This window comes from Apus apus, chromosome 4, assembly GCF_020740795.1.
Source record: "Apus apus isolate bApuApu2 chromosome 4, bApuApu2.pri.cur, whole genome shotgun sequence".
In the NCBI taxonomy this organism is placed as follows: Eukaryota; Metazoa; Chordata; class Aves; order Apodiformes; family Apodidae; genus Apus; species Apus apus.
Genome location: NC_067285.1, coordinates 50,255,698 through 50,268,996, shown reverse-complemented (window position 1 = coordinate 50,268,996; position 13,299 = coordinate 50,255,698). Strand labels below are relative to the sequence as shown.

Below are 13,299 nucleotides of genomic sequence, written 5' to 3'. Positions count from 1 at the left end.
CACTGCCTTTTGCCACCTAATTAGTTAAACAAATAGTTACTCGTGTTAATTAGGCTTTAGAGAGAGGGCAAGGGTTTATTTTTCTTTTCCTAACTCATTTTGTTAGATCCTGAGCTATGGAACAGACAAATTTACAGCTTTTTAGAAAGCCTAATTCAGTAAATTGACAGCTCTATTCCAGCTAGTTATATATCAAACACCATTACAAACAAGCGTTATAATCAGCAACAGATCAGTCAACCGTATCTATTTCAGAACTTCAATTCAAAGATTATCTACTTCATATTTTATTTGGTAAAGCCTGTAACACAAGGCATATGAAGGGATCAAAGAGTAAAAAGAAAAAAAAAAAAACAACAGACAAAAGTGAAAATAAACACCATTATCAAAACGAAACACTTATAAAGCTGGTGGGAAATGAAAAAAAAAAAAAAGCAAAATTCTAATGAAAGGCATCGCATTTGCTGCTATTTGTCTATTAAAAACACATCTTTGTTTGGGGAAGTACACATCACCTTTGTACACTGACTTAAATTTTCATAACCCCAAGTAAACTTCTAACCAAGAAAAAACAGGTCTGATTCGGGATTTTTTTCTTTCCAAAATCCCCCAGCTGCAGGTAGCTCTCCAGAAACAAGTCAAATCTGACACCGCTTTTTACTCAATCTATTTAGACTCACTCCTAATCAGCTTGCTCGTTCTCACCTCCTCCAACCCTTACCACTCCTTCATTTCAGCAACAGTTTGCCTAAGGTTGTTTTAAAGTGCAGGTTTGGCCATACCTGAGCAGACTCCCATGCAGCACAGACACACCTACCAAATGCAGAGGTGAAGCAGTCTCCTATGCAGGGCCACAGGGCAGCACAAAACTACCTTATCAGGGTAAAGCTTTCAAAAGCACCTGGAAAACCTCCCTGATCACCTTCTGTTACATTTCATACTCAAGTCTCACAAAAGACTTCTGGTTTGAAGATCTGCACCCAGACAGATCAAATTAAAATCAGAAAAATCACTGTGACAACTGGCTAAACTGAACTATTACCAAGTACACACAACTTGCTTGTTTGGGCAAATACAACACCTTGGCACATTTCCCAAACTGCCATTTTATCTCCCCTTCCCCCATTCTCTTTTTTTTTTTCTGCTTAAAGATTTATCAGTCCCTGGAATCCGAACATAAGGTGTATATATATAACATACAGAGCTGAGTGCTAGCTATGTCAGTACACAAACAGCTGAAAAGAATAAATACATTCTGTATCCAAATTACTGATGCAAATGACTGAATTCAAATTCTTGAAAGTTATTCCTCAAATAAGATAATCTTCTAAGTGAAGAACAACTTGTATGCACCATCAATCTTTTCTACTTATGCCTAATGCAATATACCTTTTCATTGCCTACAAGTATGAGAACACTGAAGCAAATTTTAAATCCCAGTGCAAACTTCTATTAAATACTAAGCCGTGGGCTATGTTAGCAGATGCCTCCATACAAGTTCTGTCCTTGAAATGATAAATTACACTGCTTGCAAAGATTTTAAAGAAGACAACTGACTTTTTCTTGTTTTATCTTATTAACTAACACCATATAGCCAATACAGACAGGGGAATCCTCAGTCTGCTGTCCAGCTGTGCTCAGAATGACTTGAGTTCGAAACTAGATCATTTTAATTCACATTTTTACCATTCCAACCAATACGCAAAATGCCTCTGTCAAATAACACTGCATTAAAATGTGTTTTTAAACTTATAACCTATTGCACTCTACAACAAAGGAGCACTTACTGCCATTGTCATCAGAATCCTCACTGCTGCTAGGAAGCCTTCGTCGTTTCATGATCTCCACAGAAAACAGCAGGCAGCCTGCAAAGCAGTGAGACAGCACTTAGCCCAAGACAATAATACAGAGTCATCAAGTTGTGTTTCTGATGGCATTCAGGGATTTACAGCACACAAAGGAAAACAAACAACTTTAAACAGCATCTGAAATATGAGCAGTGAATATTTCAATGATGCTTAATTAGGGAGTCATCATACAAGCAGGTGATCAGAATTGGAGAGCATCAATAACAACCCCACAGCCACTTTTCATCCAAAAGAAAAAGCACATTTTGTCCTGGGGGGGTCTTAAATATCACTAAATATTTGCAGTCAATGTGCTTAACTTCCCCTGCCCATTCTGCCACTAGATTTGCAATACAATAACATTTTTACTGCTTGTGTAAATATTTACTTTGGCTAATATGATTTTGGAACCAATTTTTAAACCACTGTTTAAAGTGCCAGATTTACCAAATTAAAGATTAAAGTCATCCACTCATATTATTTTAAAAAAGAAACATCAGCAGTAGCAAGCCAAGTCTTCCCAGATTAACTAAACATGCATCATCCACATGATAGAAGGCACCAATCCCTAAGGTAAATTACTTCCTCCTGCAAGCACATTTCCAGCACCATGCCTAAGACTGTTTTTCAGGAATCAGAACACCAATTGATTACATAGAAGCTCCTCTCAACTACCAGACTTCTGCCAATATCAAGTTCAACTGCAAGTGAACCAGTGATGTAAAGCAAAAAGTTCTGTACCTTTTAAACTGCTGTTTACAGGGTATTAGTATTTTCACAGGTATTCTCTGTGGAATGAAACCAAACTCAGAAACAATAAGGAAGCTGTAAACAGCAAGTCAGCATTAGATGTAAAAAGCTATTAAAAAGCAAAAGTTGAAGAGCAGAAAAACGTGACAAGACAAGTGCAAAAAGGCATTTCCACCCTAACTTAAACTGACAAGGACTCCAGATGCACATCAAATCCCCTAAGTCTTTGCTTACCACATATCAATCGTAGTATCAACAAGGTCTGGGAGTTCTGCTAGCAGCAAAGCCCTCATACTTATCTCTGGGGTACGGATTTGGAAATCAGATGCTAAAATACTTTTTTCCTTCTAGATATGCACAAAAAATCTAACCTCCTTATTTTCATGTATGTTGGGATTTCCCAGAAACCTTTCAACAGAACTCTTTTCATTGACCCTCCAGTGCAGTTTACTTCAACTTAGTTCACTGAGAACATCTTGCTGTAGTAAACTCACTAACGTTTTCAACTTTTATAAAATTAATTCCCAAAAAGCCTAACCAAAGTCTGACACTATTTCCAAAAAAAAAGCACAAAAATATCTTCACTTCCAAACGTGATTAATGTAAAACAAAATAAGAGGTTTTTGAGGGAATCCATTCTATCATCACTAACGTATCACAAGCACTCTCTTTTACATTTCCAGTGAACTTTGTACAGTTGCAAGAGCCTGACCACTGCAAGACTGCCTCCTGCAAATTACACATGTAAACTGAGGTGGGGGGAAACCTCCCTCCCACGGAGTGGGATGTAATATGGCTGTCTTTGAAGCAAGCAACCCTTCTGAGCTGCAAACTTTGTTCACTGAAGGTAAAGATAAACTGAACGGTTCACTTCACCAAGACCTTCTGTCACCATTTCATAGAGTAAACGTTCACACATAATGTCTAATGCCAGAGAAAAAGACTAATAAATGACAATCTCTTACAGTGCTAGAATAATTCTCTCCAAAAGCACTTTGTAGCAGACCAGAACTTTGTTTGCATGGCAGATGGAAATGCTGCCAATGAATAAATACATAGACCAGCCTGGACCATCAAAATCATCTGAATACAGATCTGCTATAAATGTAGTAGATCCAGAGCCAAGTTCTCATGCAGTCGCTTACAAAGACAGAAAGCCAACATTCAGATCCAAAGCAGGCTAAGACAGAACTGAAAAATCAATTAGCTGCTACAAGGCAAAAAAACAAGAGGGATAAATACCTATTCTGTAAAGTACTTTTTATAGTAGTTCCTATAATTTTCCTGTAATTGTACAAAATATTCACAATAGCAATGTAAAAGAACATGCTCACTTTGAATGGAATTATCTCCTATAAACAAAGTAAAGAGGATGTGGAAGAAAATAAAGAAAAACTAGGTTATCTCAGAAATGTTACTTGTATATAGCTGGTCAAAATCCTCACTTCTTGGTTCATTCCCACATGGTCTGTAAGTCCTATGCACCGTAAAGCAAAATAACAGCATATATACACTGAGACACACCCATGAGCTTGCAAGGAAAAAGCAAATTGAAGTTCTGCTCCTCCACATTTTTTTGGGTAAGTGTATTTTGAGTTCACCTTGTCCTAGCTATACTTACTGCAAATTCACAAAATAAGACCTGAAGCTTCTCCTGCCTTCCACTTGCCTTTAAAAAACAAACAGCATATTTTGTTGTTTTTTTTTTTTTAAAGGAGAGAGTGCTATTCACTTCTCGCAATTCAATTCCTGAAGAACTGTGGAGAGTGCTTAAGAGAAGCCAGAACAGAAGTCACTTTCTTGGAAGATAGACTATTAGATAAGGCAGCAATTTCCTTGTCCACTCTAGTCAGGTTTCTAAAGTTGGCCAAATGGCAAAGCCTGTGTTCTCAAAAGTAACATGAAGGGAAAAACCCATTTTATGAAGCTTCTGTGAGATTCCTTTTTAGACAGATGTGAAGAAAAAAAATAGGGAAAACCAAACAAAAAAAGTTAAAATCCAGATTTGGTTTTCCCATCTTTGAATCTAACCTGAGTTTACAGGGAGCTAGATCACAGATGGAAAAGCAGCATTTAGCTTCTCAGAGCAAGTCTCAAACCTCGTAAGATTAAACCCCTAGAATTTTGTCATTAGCAGTAATAAACCTGCTTTTTCTCATCTTCTGAAATAATGTTAAACTGTTCCCATCACATGTTCATATCCACAGCTCAGAACATATGGACTAGAGATAACACGAGAACAGCTAATAAGAATTTACAACCACACAGACTGAAATGCTGCTCTAAGGACACCACAGTGCCTCTGCCTCAACCACGATTGGTTTCTATCAGGTGATGGTGACCTCGAAGTTCCACAAGAACTGCAGTAAAAATAAACACAGATAATGCATAATGATGGGACAGATGCAGCTTGAAGGTGCAGCTTGTTCCTGTTCAGCCACAGAAATACACATTTTCCCAGCATGTTTAGGGAATACCGCTAATTTAAGTACTACTTCTTTTAATCTTCAAGAAGAAATAAAACAAGCTATAGTAAATCATTCTTCATGGGACATCCTTAACTAAAATAAACAGGTATTTTTATACTGATAAAGGTAGAATGGAAAACCTAGCAAACTTTTCAATCAATAAAATTATTTATACAACTCTCCCTTCCTAATCTGAGCTCCTATCCTGAGATTTGAGTGCCAGCCACTTTACTTGTATTTTAAATTCCCACTCTTCACAGAGATGAAAATGATGGTATTTTTCACTTGATTTTATTTTGACATACCCTTAATATACTCAGGTGCATATATGTGATGCCTTTGATCCAACTCTGATCTCCTAAAACATACTCTGAAACTGAAGCAGGTCTGTCAATTCCAAGGGGTCAGAAGTAAAGGCAGGTTCATCAAGGCTGACTGTACCACAGCTGGTTTAATGGTACAAATCGGCTATGATCAATAATCCTGCAAGCAAAGAGAATTCACGTATAAGCATAAAAAGTGCAAAACATTTAAGCCATGCTTTAGGATTCATACCAATATTAAGTAAAAACTATGCACTCAGCCCACAACACTTGCAGGACAGGGAGAGACCACCCAGGTTACGGAGCTCAATTCCCAACAATTGCATGCAACCACGTAATCACTGTTTAGTCCAGAAGTTTCCACAAAACATTTGCTGCACCCACACATGCCAGGAACAACTTCCCAACCCCCTTTGCAACATGAATGCTTCCCTGAAGCAAGGAAGCAGCCAACCACACAGCGCCCTTGAACCCTGTATCTTCTCTTCTCTGTATCAGACACTTCTACTGATGCTTTTCCCAAATTCTCACTCCAACCCCAGAACGTTTGCCTATTTAACTGTTCACCTAGAGAGTAAGTCAAACACTTGTAAAGCTACAACAGAGTCCAGTAAGCCTGATGTAACAAAGGCTGCTGAACCACCAAGCTAAACATTCCCTGAGTTTTCAGTGACTTGTAAATTCCTCATAACCCAGCAATTTTTGTACACCATTTCAGTTTAATTTCCTTGAAAGATGTTTGTTTCTTCACGCAAAAATCATCCTTCCAGAAATCAAGACAGACCAACACACAGCATGTGTGTAGCTATTCCTCCTGAGGACTCTATATAACACCCATTTATTGGGGGGAAAGCAGACTCAGGCAAATGCCAGCCTTCAACCAAACACAGCTTTATAGAAACAGCCAAGACTCTGCAGGCAATGCTACCCCATTTCTAAGACAATGCACCTAACCGCCTGTTGTGGAATCACACCACTACAATAAATGGCACAGATGGGGCACAGGCCACAAGTTTTTAGCCACCAAGCACCCACAGAAGAGCTAGTCATACCAGGGCAGAACTTGGCACAGCTTGCAACACGCTCCACTGCCCGTCTCCAGAGGTTGAAGACACTGTGCTTCAGAGACACTCCAACAGTGGCTTCTCCATCCTTCTCCATCTCCCTAGCTCTGAAAGCTCAGCTCTGGGTTTTACTGGTTGATTAGGTAGAAACTTCAGACATACAACTGTAACTTTGGACATACATGATACAGTTGCTCAGATCATTTTTAAAGGCAACATCACAACTCCTAAAAGGTTTTTTCTGGCTACTGTATTACAGAGACAGCACTAATCCTATACCAAAATATTTGTAAACTGCTATGCAAATGAAATTACTTGATGATAATCCAATGTAATCAATGTCAGGCCACAAAATGACATTTGGATTTACATATCCTTGTGGAGGTGAGCAACAAACACCTTAACTCTACACAAATAATCACATCCAGTTAGACATAAGGATGTCTGCCTACTTCTCAGTCTTTGCTGGCAGATGCAGTGCAATGGGTTAGAATCAGCAACATGACATAATGCAGCAAATTCACTATTTTTATCAGTATGCATTCTCATGTTCCTCTTCTTAGCTCTGCAAGAGATTATTTAAGAGAACCAACAAAAACCAGAAGCTACACTGTACAGAAATGCCGGGATCTTTCCTTTTACTTTTTTTTCCTCCCACACTTAAGTTCCAGTAGTTGCACAGATACAAGTGAAAAAAAATCCAAATCCTTTTTCCCAGCTTCCTCAGAGCAGAACTCCAGACATTAGCCCATAAAACTGGCATGGCAGTGAGCACACATGTACACCTGTGTGCAAGAGACCACAGAACTTTTTATGCTACTACTGCAGTTTAGAACACAGCATACTTTTTCATTCAGTTTGACCCCAAGTAGAGCTATGATCAAAGAAAAAGATGTTAAGTGTGTCAGTCTTTGTTATGCAAATAGCTAAACAGAACTAAATCTCTAAAAATAATTATACATTAAAAAATCCACATCCTCATGTCAAAGGTTTTACATAGTGCAATTCTTCCTGAAGTATTTTTAAGGACTGTATAAACCTCTGGGTAAAAAGAGTGTATAATTCAAACTCTGACAGACAATTAACTGTAACCGTGTTAACGGGTGTCATTATAATAAACTGCACAGAACAGCTGCAGAGACAGAATGGGAAGAAAGCAGAATTATGACAGATGTACACCCTGAAGACAAACTGAAAAACTGGCTTTTCCTTCAAGTAACCCACTGACTGCAGTGAAACCAAGACCTAATTATCTCTAGTACATGAGAAATCATTTCAAAACACTTATTGTACAAATGGAAGTAAAATGTGACATAGTCGTAATGAAATGGATAGTAGATTAAGACATATGGCTTCTACTACTTTACTCTTTTTTAAATAGCTTGTTTATGACACCACCCCAGTGTTCACCAACCGGCACCTGACATAGTAAGGAAAAAAAAAAAAGGTGTTTTCCTTCTGTGCGCAGACAAAAAAAAAATAAATATTGAACTACACTAGAAATAGGTTATACAATGAAAATCCACCTAAAACTTTGTAATTCTTCTTTACAAACTATGAAAGCTTTGACAGCAGTATTTAGTAGTCACAACAATACAAGAAGACTTCTCCAATTAAATACCACAGTATTACGTAGCACAGTCCACAGTACAAAAAAGCCACAGACCTCACATTTGGAGCAAATAAATCTTCCAAGTCTCATGAAACAAAAAACTATGTTCCAAGACCAGAAGTGTTCTTCAAAAGGGATAGTTCTACTGACTTCAACTCACCTATTTTATAAATTCCACAAAGGCAGAAGCACAATTTGGACACATCAGCCCAACACTTCTCAGCAATCCACATGCTCATTTATGCACCTGTGCAAGTCTGCTCATAATGTTACCTTACAATCTGGGCAGTGGTAACACATTATTTCCAAATTGTGAGGGTGAAACCAACTGCTCAAAAGCCTGAGCAATGATAAATTGGACTCCGTGAATTAATTCAACCCACCCTGCACCCACTGTAGTTCATCTCTTCCCCAGAGAAAAAGCCATCAGCTTGGTCAGCTCCAGCTGAAAACACGACAGCAAAGCAGTAGTACTAACCACATGGAGAAAACATTTGAGGAAAAGACTTGAAGATTTTATACTCTATTCTGTGAATTGAGAATGAAACCAGAGAAGCTGGAAGGGAAATCTGCAGCTGTGAGGGGAGAGGAGAGCTTATTATTATTATTTTATTTTAAACATATGTATTAAACATAGCTCAAACGCAGGGAGCGAGTGGTTTCTGAAGCCAGAGGGTAAACCCTGCCACTAAAATGTACAACCCTTGCTGTTTCAACAATATCCCACTGAGTATAAGAAACCTCTAGAAATAGAATCAATAACAAATATATTTTTGCATCATTTTTATGAAGGCTTTTGGTTTGCAAGTGTGGGCAGCTTTTGACTTAAAAGACAGCACCTGCTTAAAAAGTAAATTATTCGAAATCACAGCTACCTCTCTGAAAAGAAGAAAATGGGGCTCACACAAAAGCACCTTCCTGGTTTAGTATTAAAATGTCAACTAAAATGTGTTGCTGAACACTATCATAATTCCTAATACTATCTAGCAGCTATCCAGGGAGAAGAAACCTATTTTTAACGCTTGTGTGCAGCCACACAAACCACTCGTTTGCATGTCACGCATGGCTGGCTCTCGCAGAACGACTGGCAGGTCTCAAGAGCCCACAGACTTCACCTACAGGTGAAGCTAATAAACTTTATTAGAATAAAGCTGTCAAGTGAAGGCAAAGGCAGAAGTTTAGCCAGGGAAAGGCACTCTATCCGAGAAGCGAGGCTTTTTGCAATCACCTCACAGGTGAGCAGTGACTCTTCTGACCCCAAGGAGCAGTTTCCACCCGCCGAGCCCACGGTTGCCACCTCAGGGCCGCCTTTCCAGAGGGCGGGAGCCAGGGCCTGAAGAATAAATTCCAAAGCGGCGCCTCCCGCTCGCCGGCTCTAGGCCGGTGGGTTGTCGCTTGGGGCGGCTCTCTGCCTCCTCCTCCTCCTCCTGCTCCTCCAGCAGCGATCCCACCGCAGCGCCCGGCCCGGGCGGGCTGGCCGTTAACGCGGAGGCCGAGGGCTCCTGGCTCCGGAGCCGCCGAGACACGGCCGCTGCTGGCAGGGAAGACGGAACCGCTTCCCTGCCGGGTGCCGCCGGGCTATACCTCCCCCGCAGGGGTGGCACCTTCCTGGGCAGCGGCACAGCCGCCGGTTTCCATTTGAAACGGGCCGGCTCGCCTCCTCCTTCGCCTCCTGGCTCTCTCGCCCGCTCCTCCCCGCCGCCGGCCGCACCAATCCGCTCGGTCCCAGCTGCAAATCAAACTTGGTGCCCCCAGCTCCGCTCCCTCTCCCCCAAACCTCCTGTCACTGCCGAAAACGGCCAAAGCACCATCCCCACCCATCCCCATCTCCAGGCTGCGGTGGAGGGAGGAGGGAAGACGGGACGGCGGTTTAGCGGATTGAGCAGCAGCAGCGCGGAGACTTGAGCTCATTTTCTGTGTCTGTCTCTCCTCCCACTCCCAGACAGTTCTGGAAACTGTGTATCACCTCTTGTCACAGGAAACCAACCAGCAGGCGGTGCAAACAAACAAACACCCTTTGCCTACACCGTGTCCAAAATCATGAACACCACACCGCCTACCATTAATGAACTGGCGGGCGCCAACGGGAATGGAAAAGCGGGAAAAGAAGAAAAATCATCCTCCGTGCAGGCGACCACCCGAGCTCGGGGACAGGCAGGGTGGCAGCGGCATCAGGGCGGCTTTGTCTAATTTCAGCAAGTGGAATAATCGCTGGAGCCGCAGTGGGCTCCTGCGGGAGGCCGAGCACGGACCGTTACCCGGCGGGAACGCGGTTTCCCGGCGCAGCCCAGACCCGTCCCGCTCTGCCGGGCCCCGGGGGAAGAGCGAAATCGCGGAGCTACCCTTGACTGGCGACCGAGCAACTTCAGGGGTTTGTCGCTGTTCCCCCGCGCTTGTTGTTCTTTTGCGTTACGTTCGCGTTTCAACACCGGCTGTGGCGCTCCCTTCACTCGTCAGCAAACTCCGAATTCCCCCCGGCAGAGCAACGTCTCGCCCCAGGGATCCACCAAGCGCCGAGCCGCATGGGGGGGCGGGAGGGTGGTCTCTCCCCCACCGCGCCTTGCCGAAGTTTACGCCACTTATCTTCCCTCCCCGCCCCGTGTCCGCTCCTGCCAGCGCCCCGCACTTCAACTCCCCGGCCCGACGCGGGGCAGGGCGCTGCGGAGCCAGCGTGCACCTGCTGCCCGCTGCCCTGCCTGCTCGCCCCGGCGCTGGGATGCGGCCCCCCCCCTCCCCGGCCGGGGCAGCCCCGCACGCCTCCCTCCCCGCACACGCTCTCAAGACGTGCGGCTGGGGGCTCCGCAACTTATTCTCCAGCAGGAGCCACCGAGCGCCCGGCTCGGGGAGGTAGCACTGGAGCACCTATGACAGCCGCTCTCCAGCGGAACACCCGCCGCTGCCTCATCGAGCGCCCGACTGACCGGCTGCGGTTCTCCCGCTCCGAAAGGCAACTTCTGCTTAATTTCACCCATGAGCAGTTTTTATGCTTTCCAAGCTTTTTCTGCCCTTTTTTTTTCCCTACGAACGAAAGCCAACTGCGACTGGGGAGGGGGCTTCCGTGTAACTACAAAGCTGCTTCTGCACATAAACACCTCCTCCCCAAGCACACCCTCGCCTCTGAGAGGCGATGGGTCTGGTGGGCATGTGGGGGACACGGTGACACACGCTGGCCATGGCTCCCCCCGCCCCCTTCCTACACCACTATCCGAGCAGGACCTGCGCTCCGCCGTTGCCATCTGTCTACCAAGTTGCTCCAACGCTTCGCACCTTCCGCGGAAGGTGATGCCCGGGCGATGCCCCCACCCCGCACACCCTCGGCACAGCCGGCAGCGATGCCGGCAGAGCGGCACACGGGGAGCTGACTTGGCGGCTTGCACCTTCAAAGCTGCGCGGTCCTCGCTTTGCCCGGAACAAAAAGCCTCCCGCCGCTGCCGGCAACCCCGGCACAGCCTCCCCTCCCTCCTCCTCCCATCGCCCCGTCCCTCCCGCCCGCCCCCAGCCCGGCACAAGTTGCTTGTGGGATAGCGGAGCCGCAACTCGGCCGCCTCCCCTCGCCCCGTTCCGAGCCGCACGGCTCTTGGCGCCATGTTAATGACGTACTATCTTATTTCCACTAGGCAGCGACCTTCGGCACGAAACTGCTCTCTCGCCGCCTCCGGAGCGACCAAAAAAAAAAAAAAAAAAAAAAAAAAAAAAAGGCAGATCAAATATGGCTGTGCTGGCGGCTGCCCCGGCTGGCGCTGCGGCGGGCACGGTTACCTGCTGGCGGCGGGGCGGCGGCACGGGCGGGCGGCGCGGCCGGGCTCCCCTGAGCGGAGGGCTCGGGGCCGCCGCATGAGTTCGGCGGCGGCGGCGGCGGCGAGGAGCGGGCGCGGGGAGCGGCTCCCGGCGCCACACGCGCTCGCACACACACACATGCACGGAGAGAGAGGCTCCCTCTGACTGACGTTTGGACTTGTTATGGAGGAAGGACTCCGTGAATCAAACTCGTTTCTGGGTCACTGCTGCCACAGGGGGGAGCTACTTTAATCCCCTGCCAAAACTGGAAGGAGAGGGAAAGGCGGGGGGGGGAATAATAATAATGTAGCGTGGGGTGGGAGGCGGCGGCGGCGCCGGGGGAGCTGCCGTTAACTCTTGGCGGGCCCGACGGAGCAGCGCGGGGGGCTGCGGGGCTGGCTCTCGCCGCCGTGTCCCCGGGCAGCTTCCCGCCCCGCGCCGGCCCGCCCGGAGCCCGCCGCATCCCGGCGTCCATGCGAGCAGGGCTGGGAAAGGCAGGCGGGAGCTAACGTTTGCAAGGCTGGCAGCTGGGAAATGATGATAGCGTGTCTGCACCCAGAGCCCGCCCGTGGCATTGCTGGCGTTGCACTGCAACAATTAGCTCTTCTAAAAATAAATAAATAAAATAAATAAGCCGATTTCACAACCAGGAATTTACCCTGCTGCACGGGCTGCCTGCGCGGAACACGTACATTCACGGTTTTTCAGGCAGAGAAACTGAGGCACGTAAGAGTTAAAATGCTGTGGCCACATGCATGGCGCATAATTGCCAGGGCAAGAATAAAACTGCAGGCTCCCTATTATCAGTCCCCAGCGTTATCCCTCCAGCTGCCTAACTTTGATACTTCTCAAAGACTAGAAAGAGCTAACACGTACTGCGGTTCAGTTCACATCTTTCTAACAGGAAGCAAAATTATCTTAAATTGGCACCAAATTATATACTAAACTTCCCATTATCGAACAAGTGTGTTTGAATGCAGATTTCCTTATTTCCCACGTAAAGCGCTTTCCCTCACGCCATGCACCTGTGCTCCCCTAGTGAAGAAGAACTCCCTCTTTTGAGCACAATTCCTGAGCAAATACAATATGAGGTAATAAACACCACGGAGAAGACTCAACATAATCTCAGGCACAGAACTGTAATCCCCATAGTATGCAAATACAAATTAAGGCAGCCTTCACAGCAGTATTAGTCTGCCAAATAATCGCACCTTAGTTCAACAGAAGAACTGGGTCGTTACTCATCCATGCAAACTGAGTAATTTATCCTGCCGACTTACCCACCTACCCAATAATGAAGCAGTACTTGCATTGCTACACATCCTAAAAAGTAGTGTACTACCAAAAGATCCTCTCCAAAAAATATTTTCTCACCGTGAAAATAAGACAATTGTCATTTTATGCATAGAACGGCCTGAAGTACCTTCAGATCTCAGAGCCTAAGACTTTGATTCCCCT

The 13,299-nt window shown here is 45.1% G+C and overlaps 1 protein-coding gene across 7 annotated transcripts in view; it reads right to left on the bottom strand.

Moving 5' to 3' along the window:
- The window catches only part of JADE1 (jade family PHD finger 1), a 48,218-nt gene extending 36,312 nt beyond the window's left edge, over positions 1 to 11,906 (bottom strand). The window contains exons 1-3 of one of the 7 annotated variants that reach the window (XM_051616507.1): positions 11,824 to 11,906; positions 5,371 to 5,548; positions 1,788 to 1,865 (exon numbers count right to left, since the gene is read on the bottom strand). In XM_051616507.1, the coding sequence (XP_051472467.1) occupies positions 1,788 to 1,839 (52 nt within the window). In that variant the 5' untranslated portion in view covers positions 1,840 to 1,865; positions 5,371 to 5,548; positions 11,824 to 11,906. Of the gene's footprint in view, positions 1 to 1,787; positions 1,866 to 5,370; positions 5,549 to 9,292; positions 9,871 to 10,124; positions 10,213 to 10,406; positions 10,485 to 11,664; positions 11,710 to 11,823 lie in introns of those variants that run through there. The other 6 variants (XM_051616506.1, XM_051616505.1, XM_051616504.1 and 3 more) reach the window with 6 other exon arrangements.
- Positions 11,907 to 13,299: the final 1,393 nt, after the last annotated feature.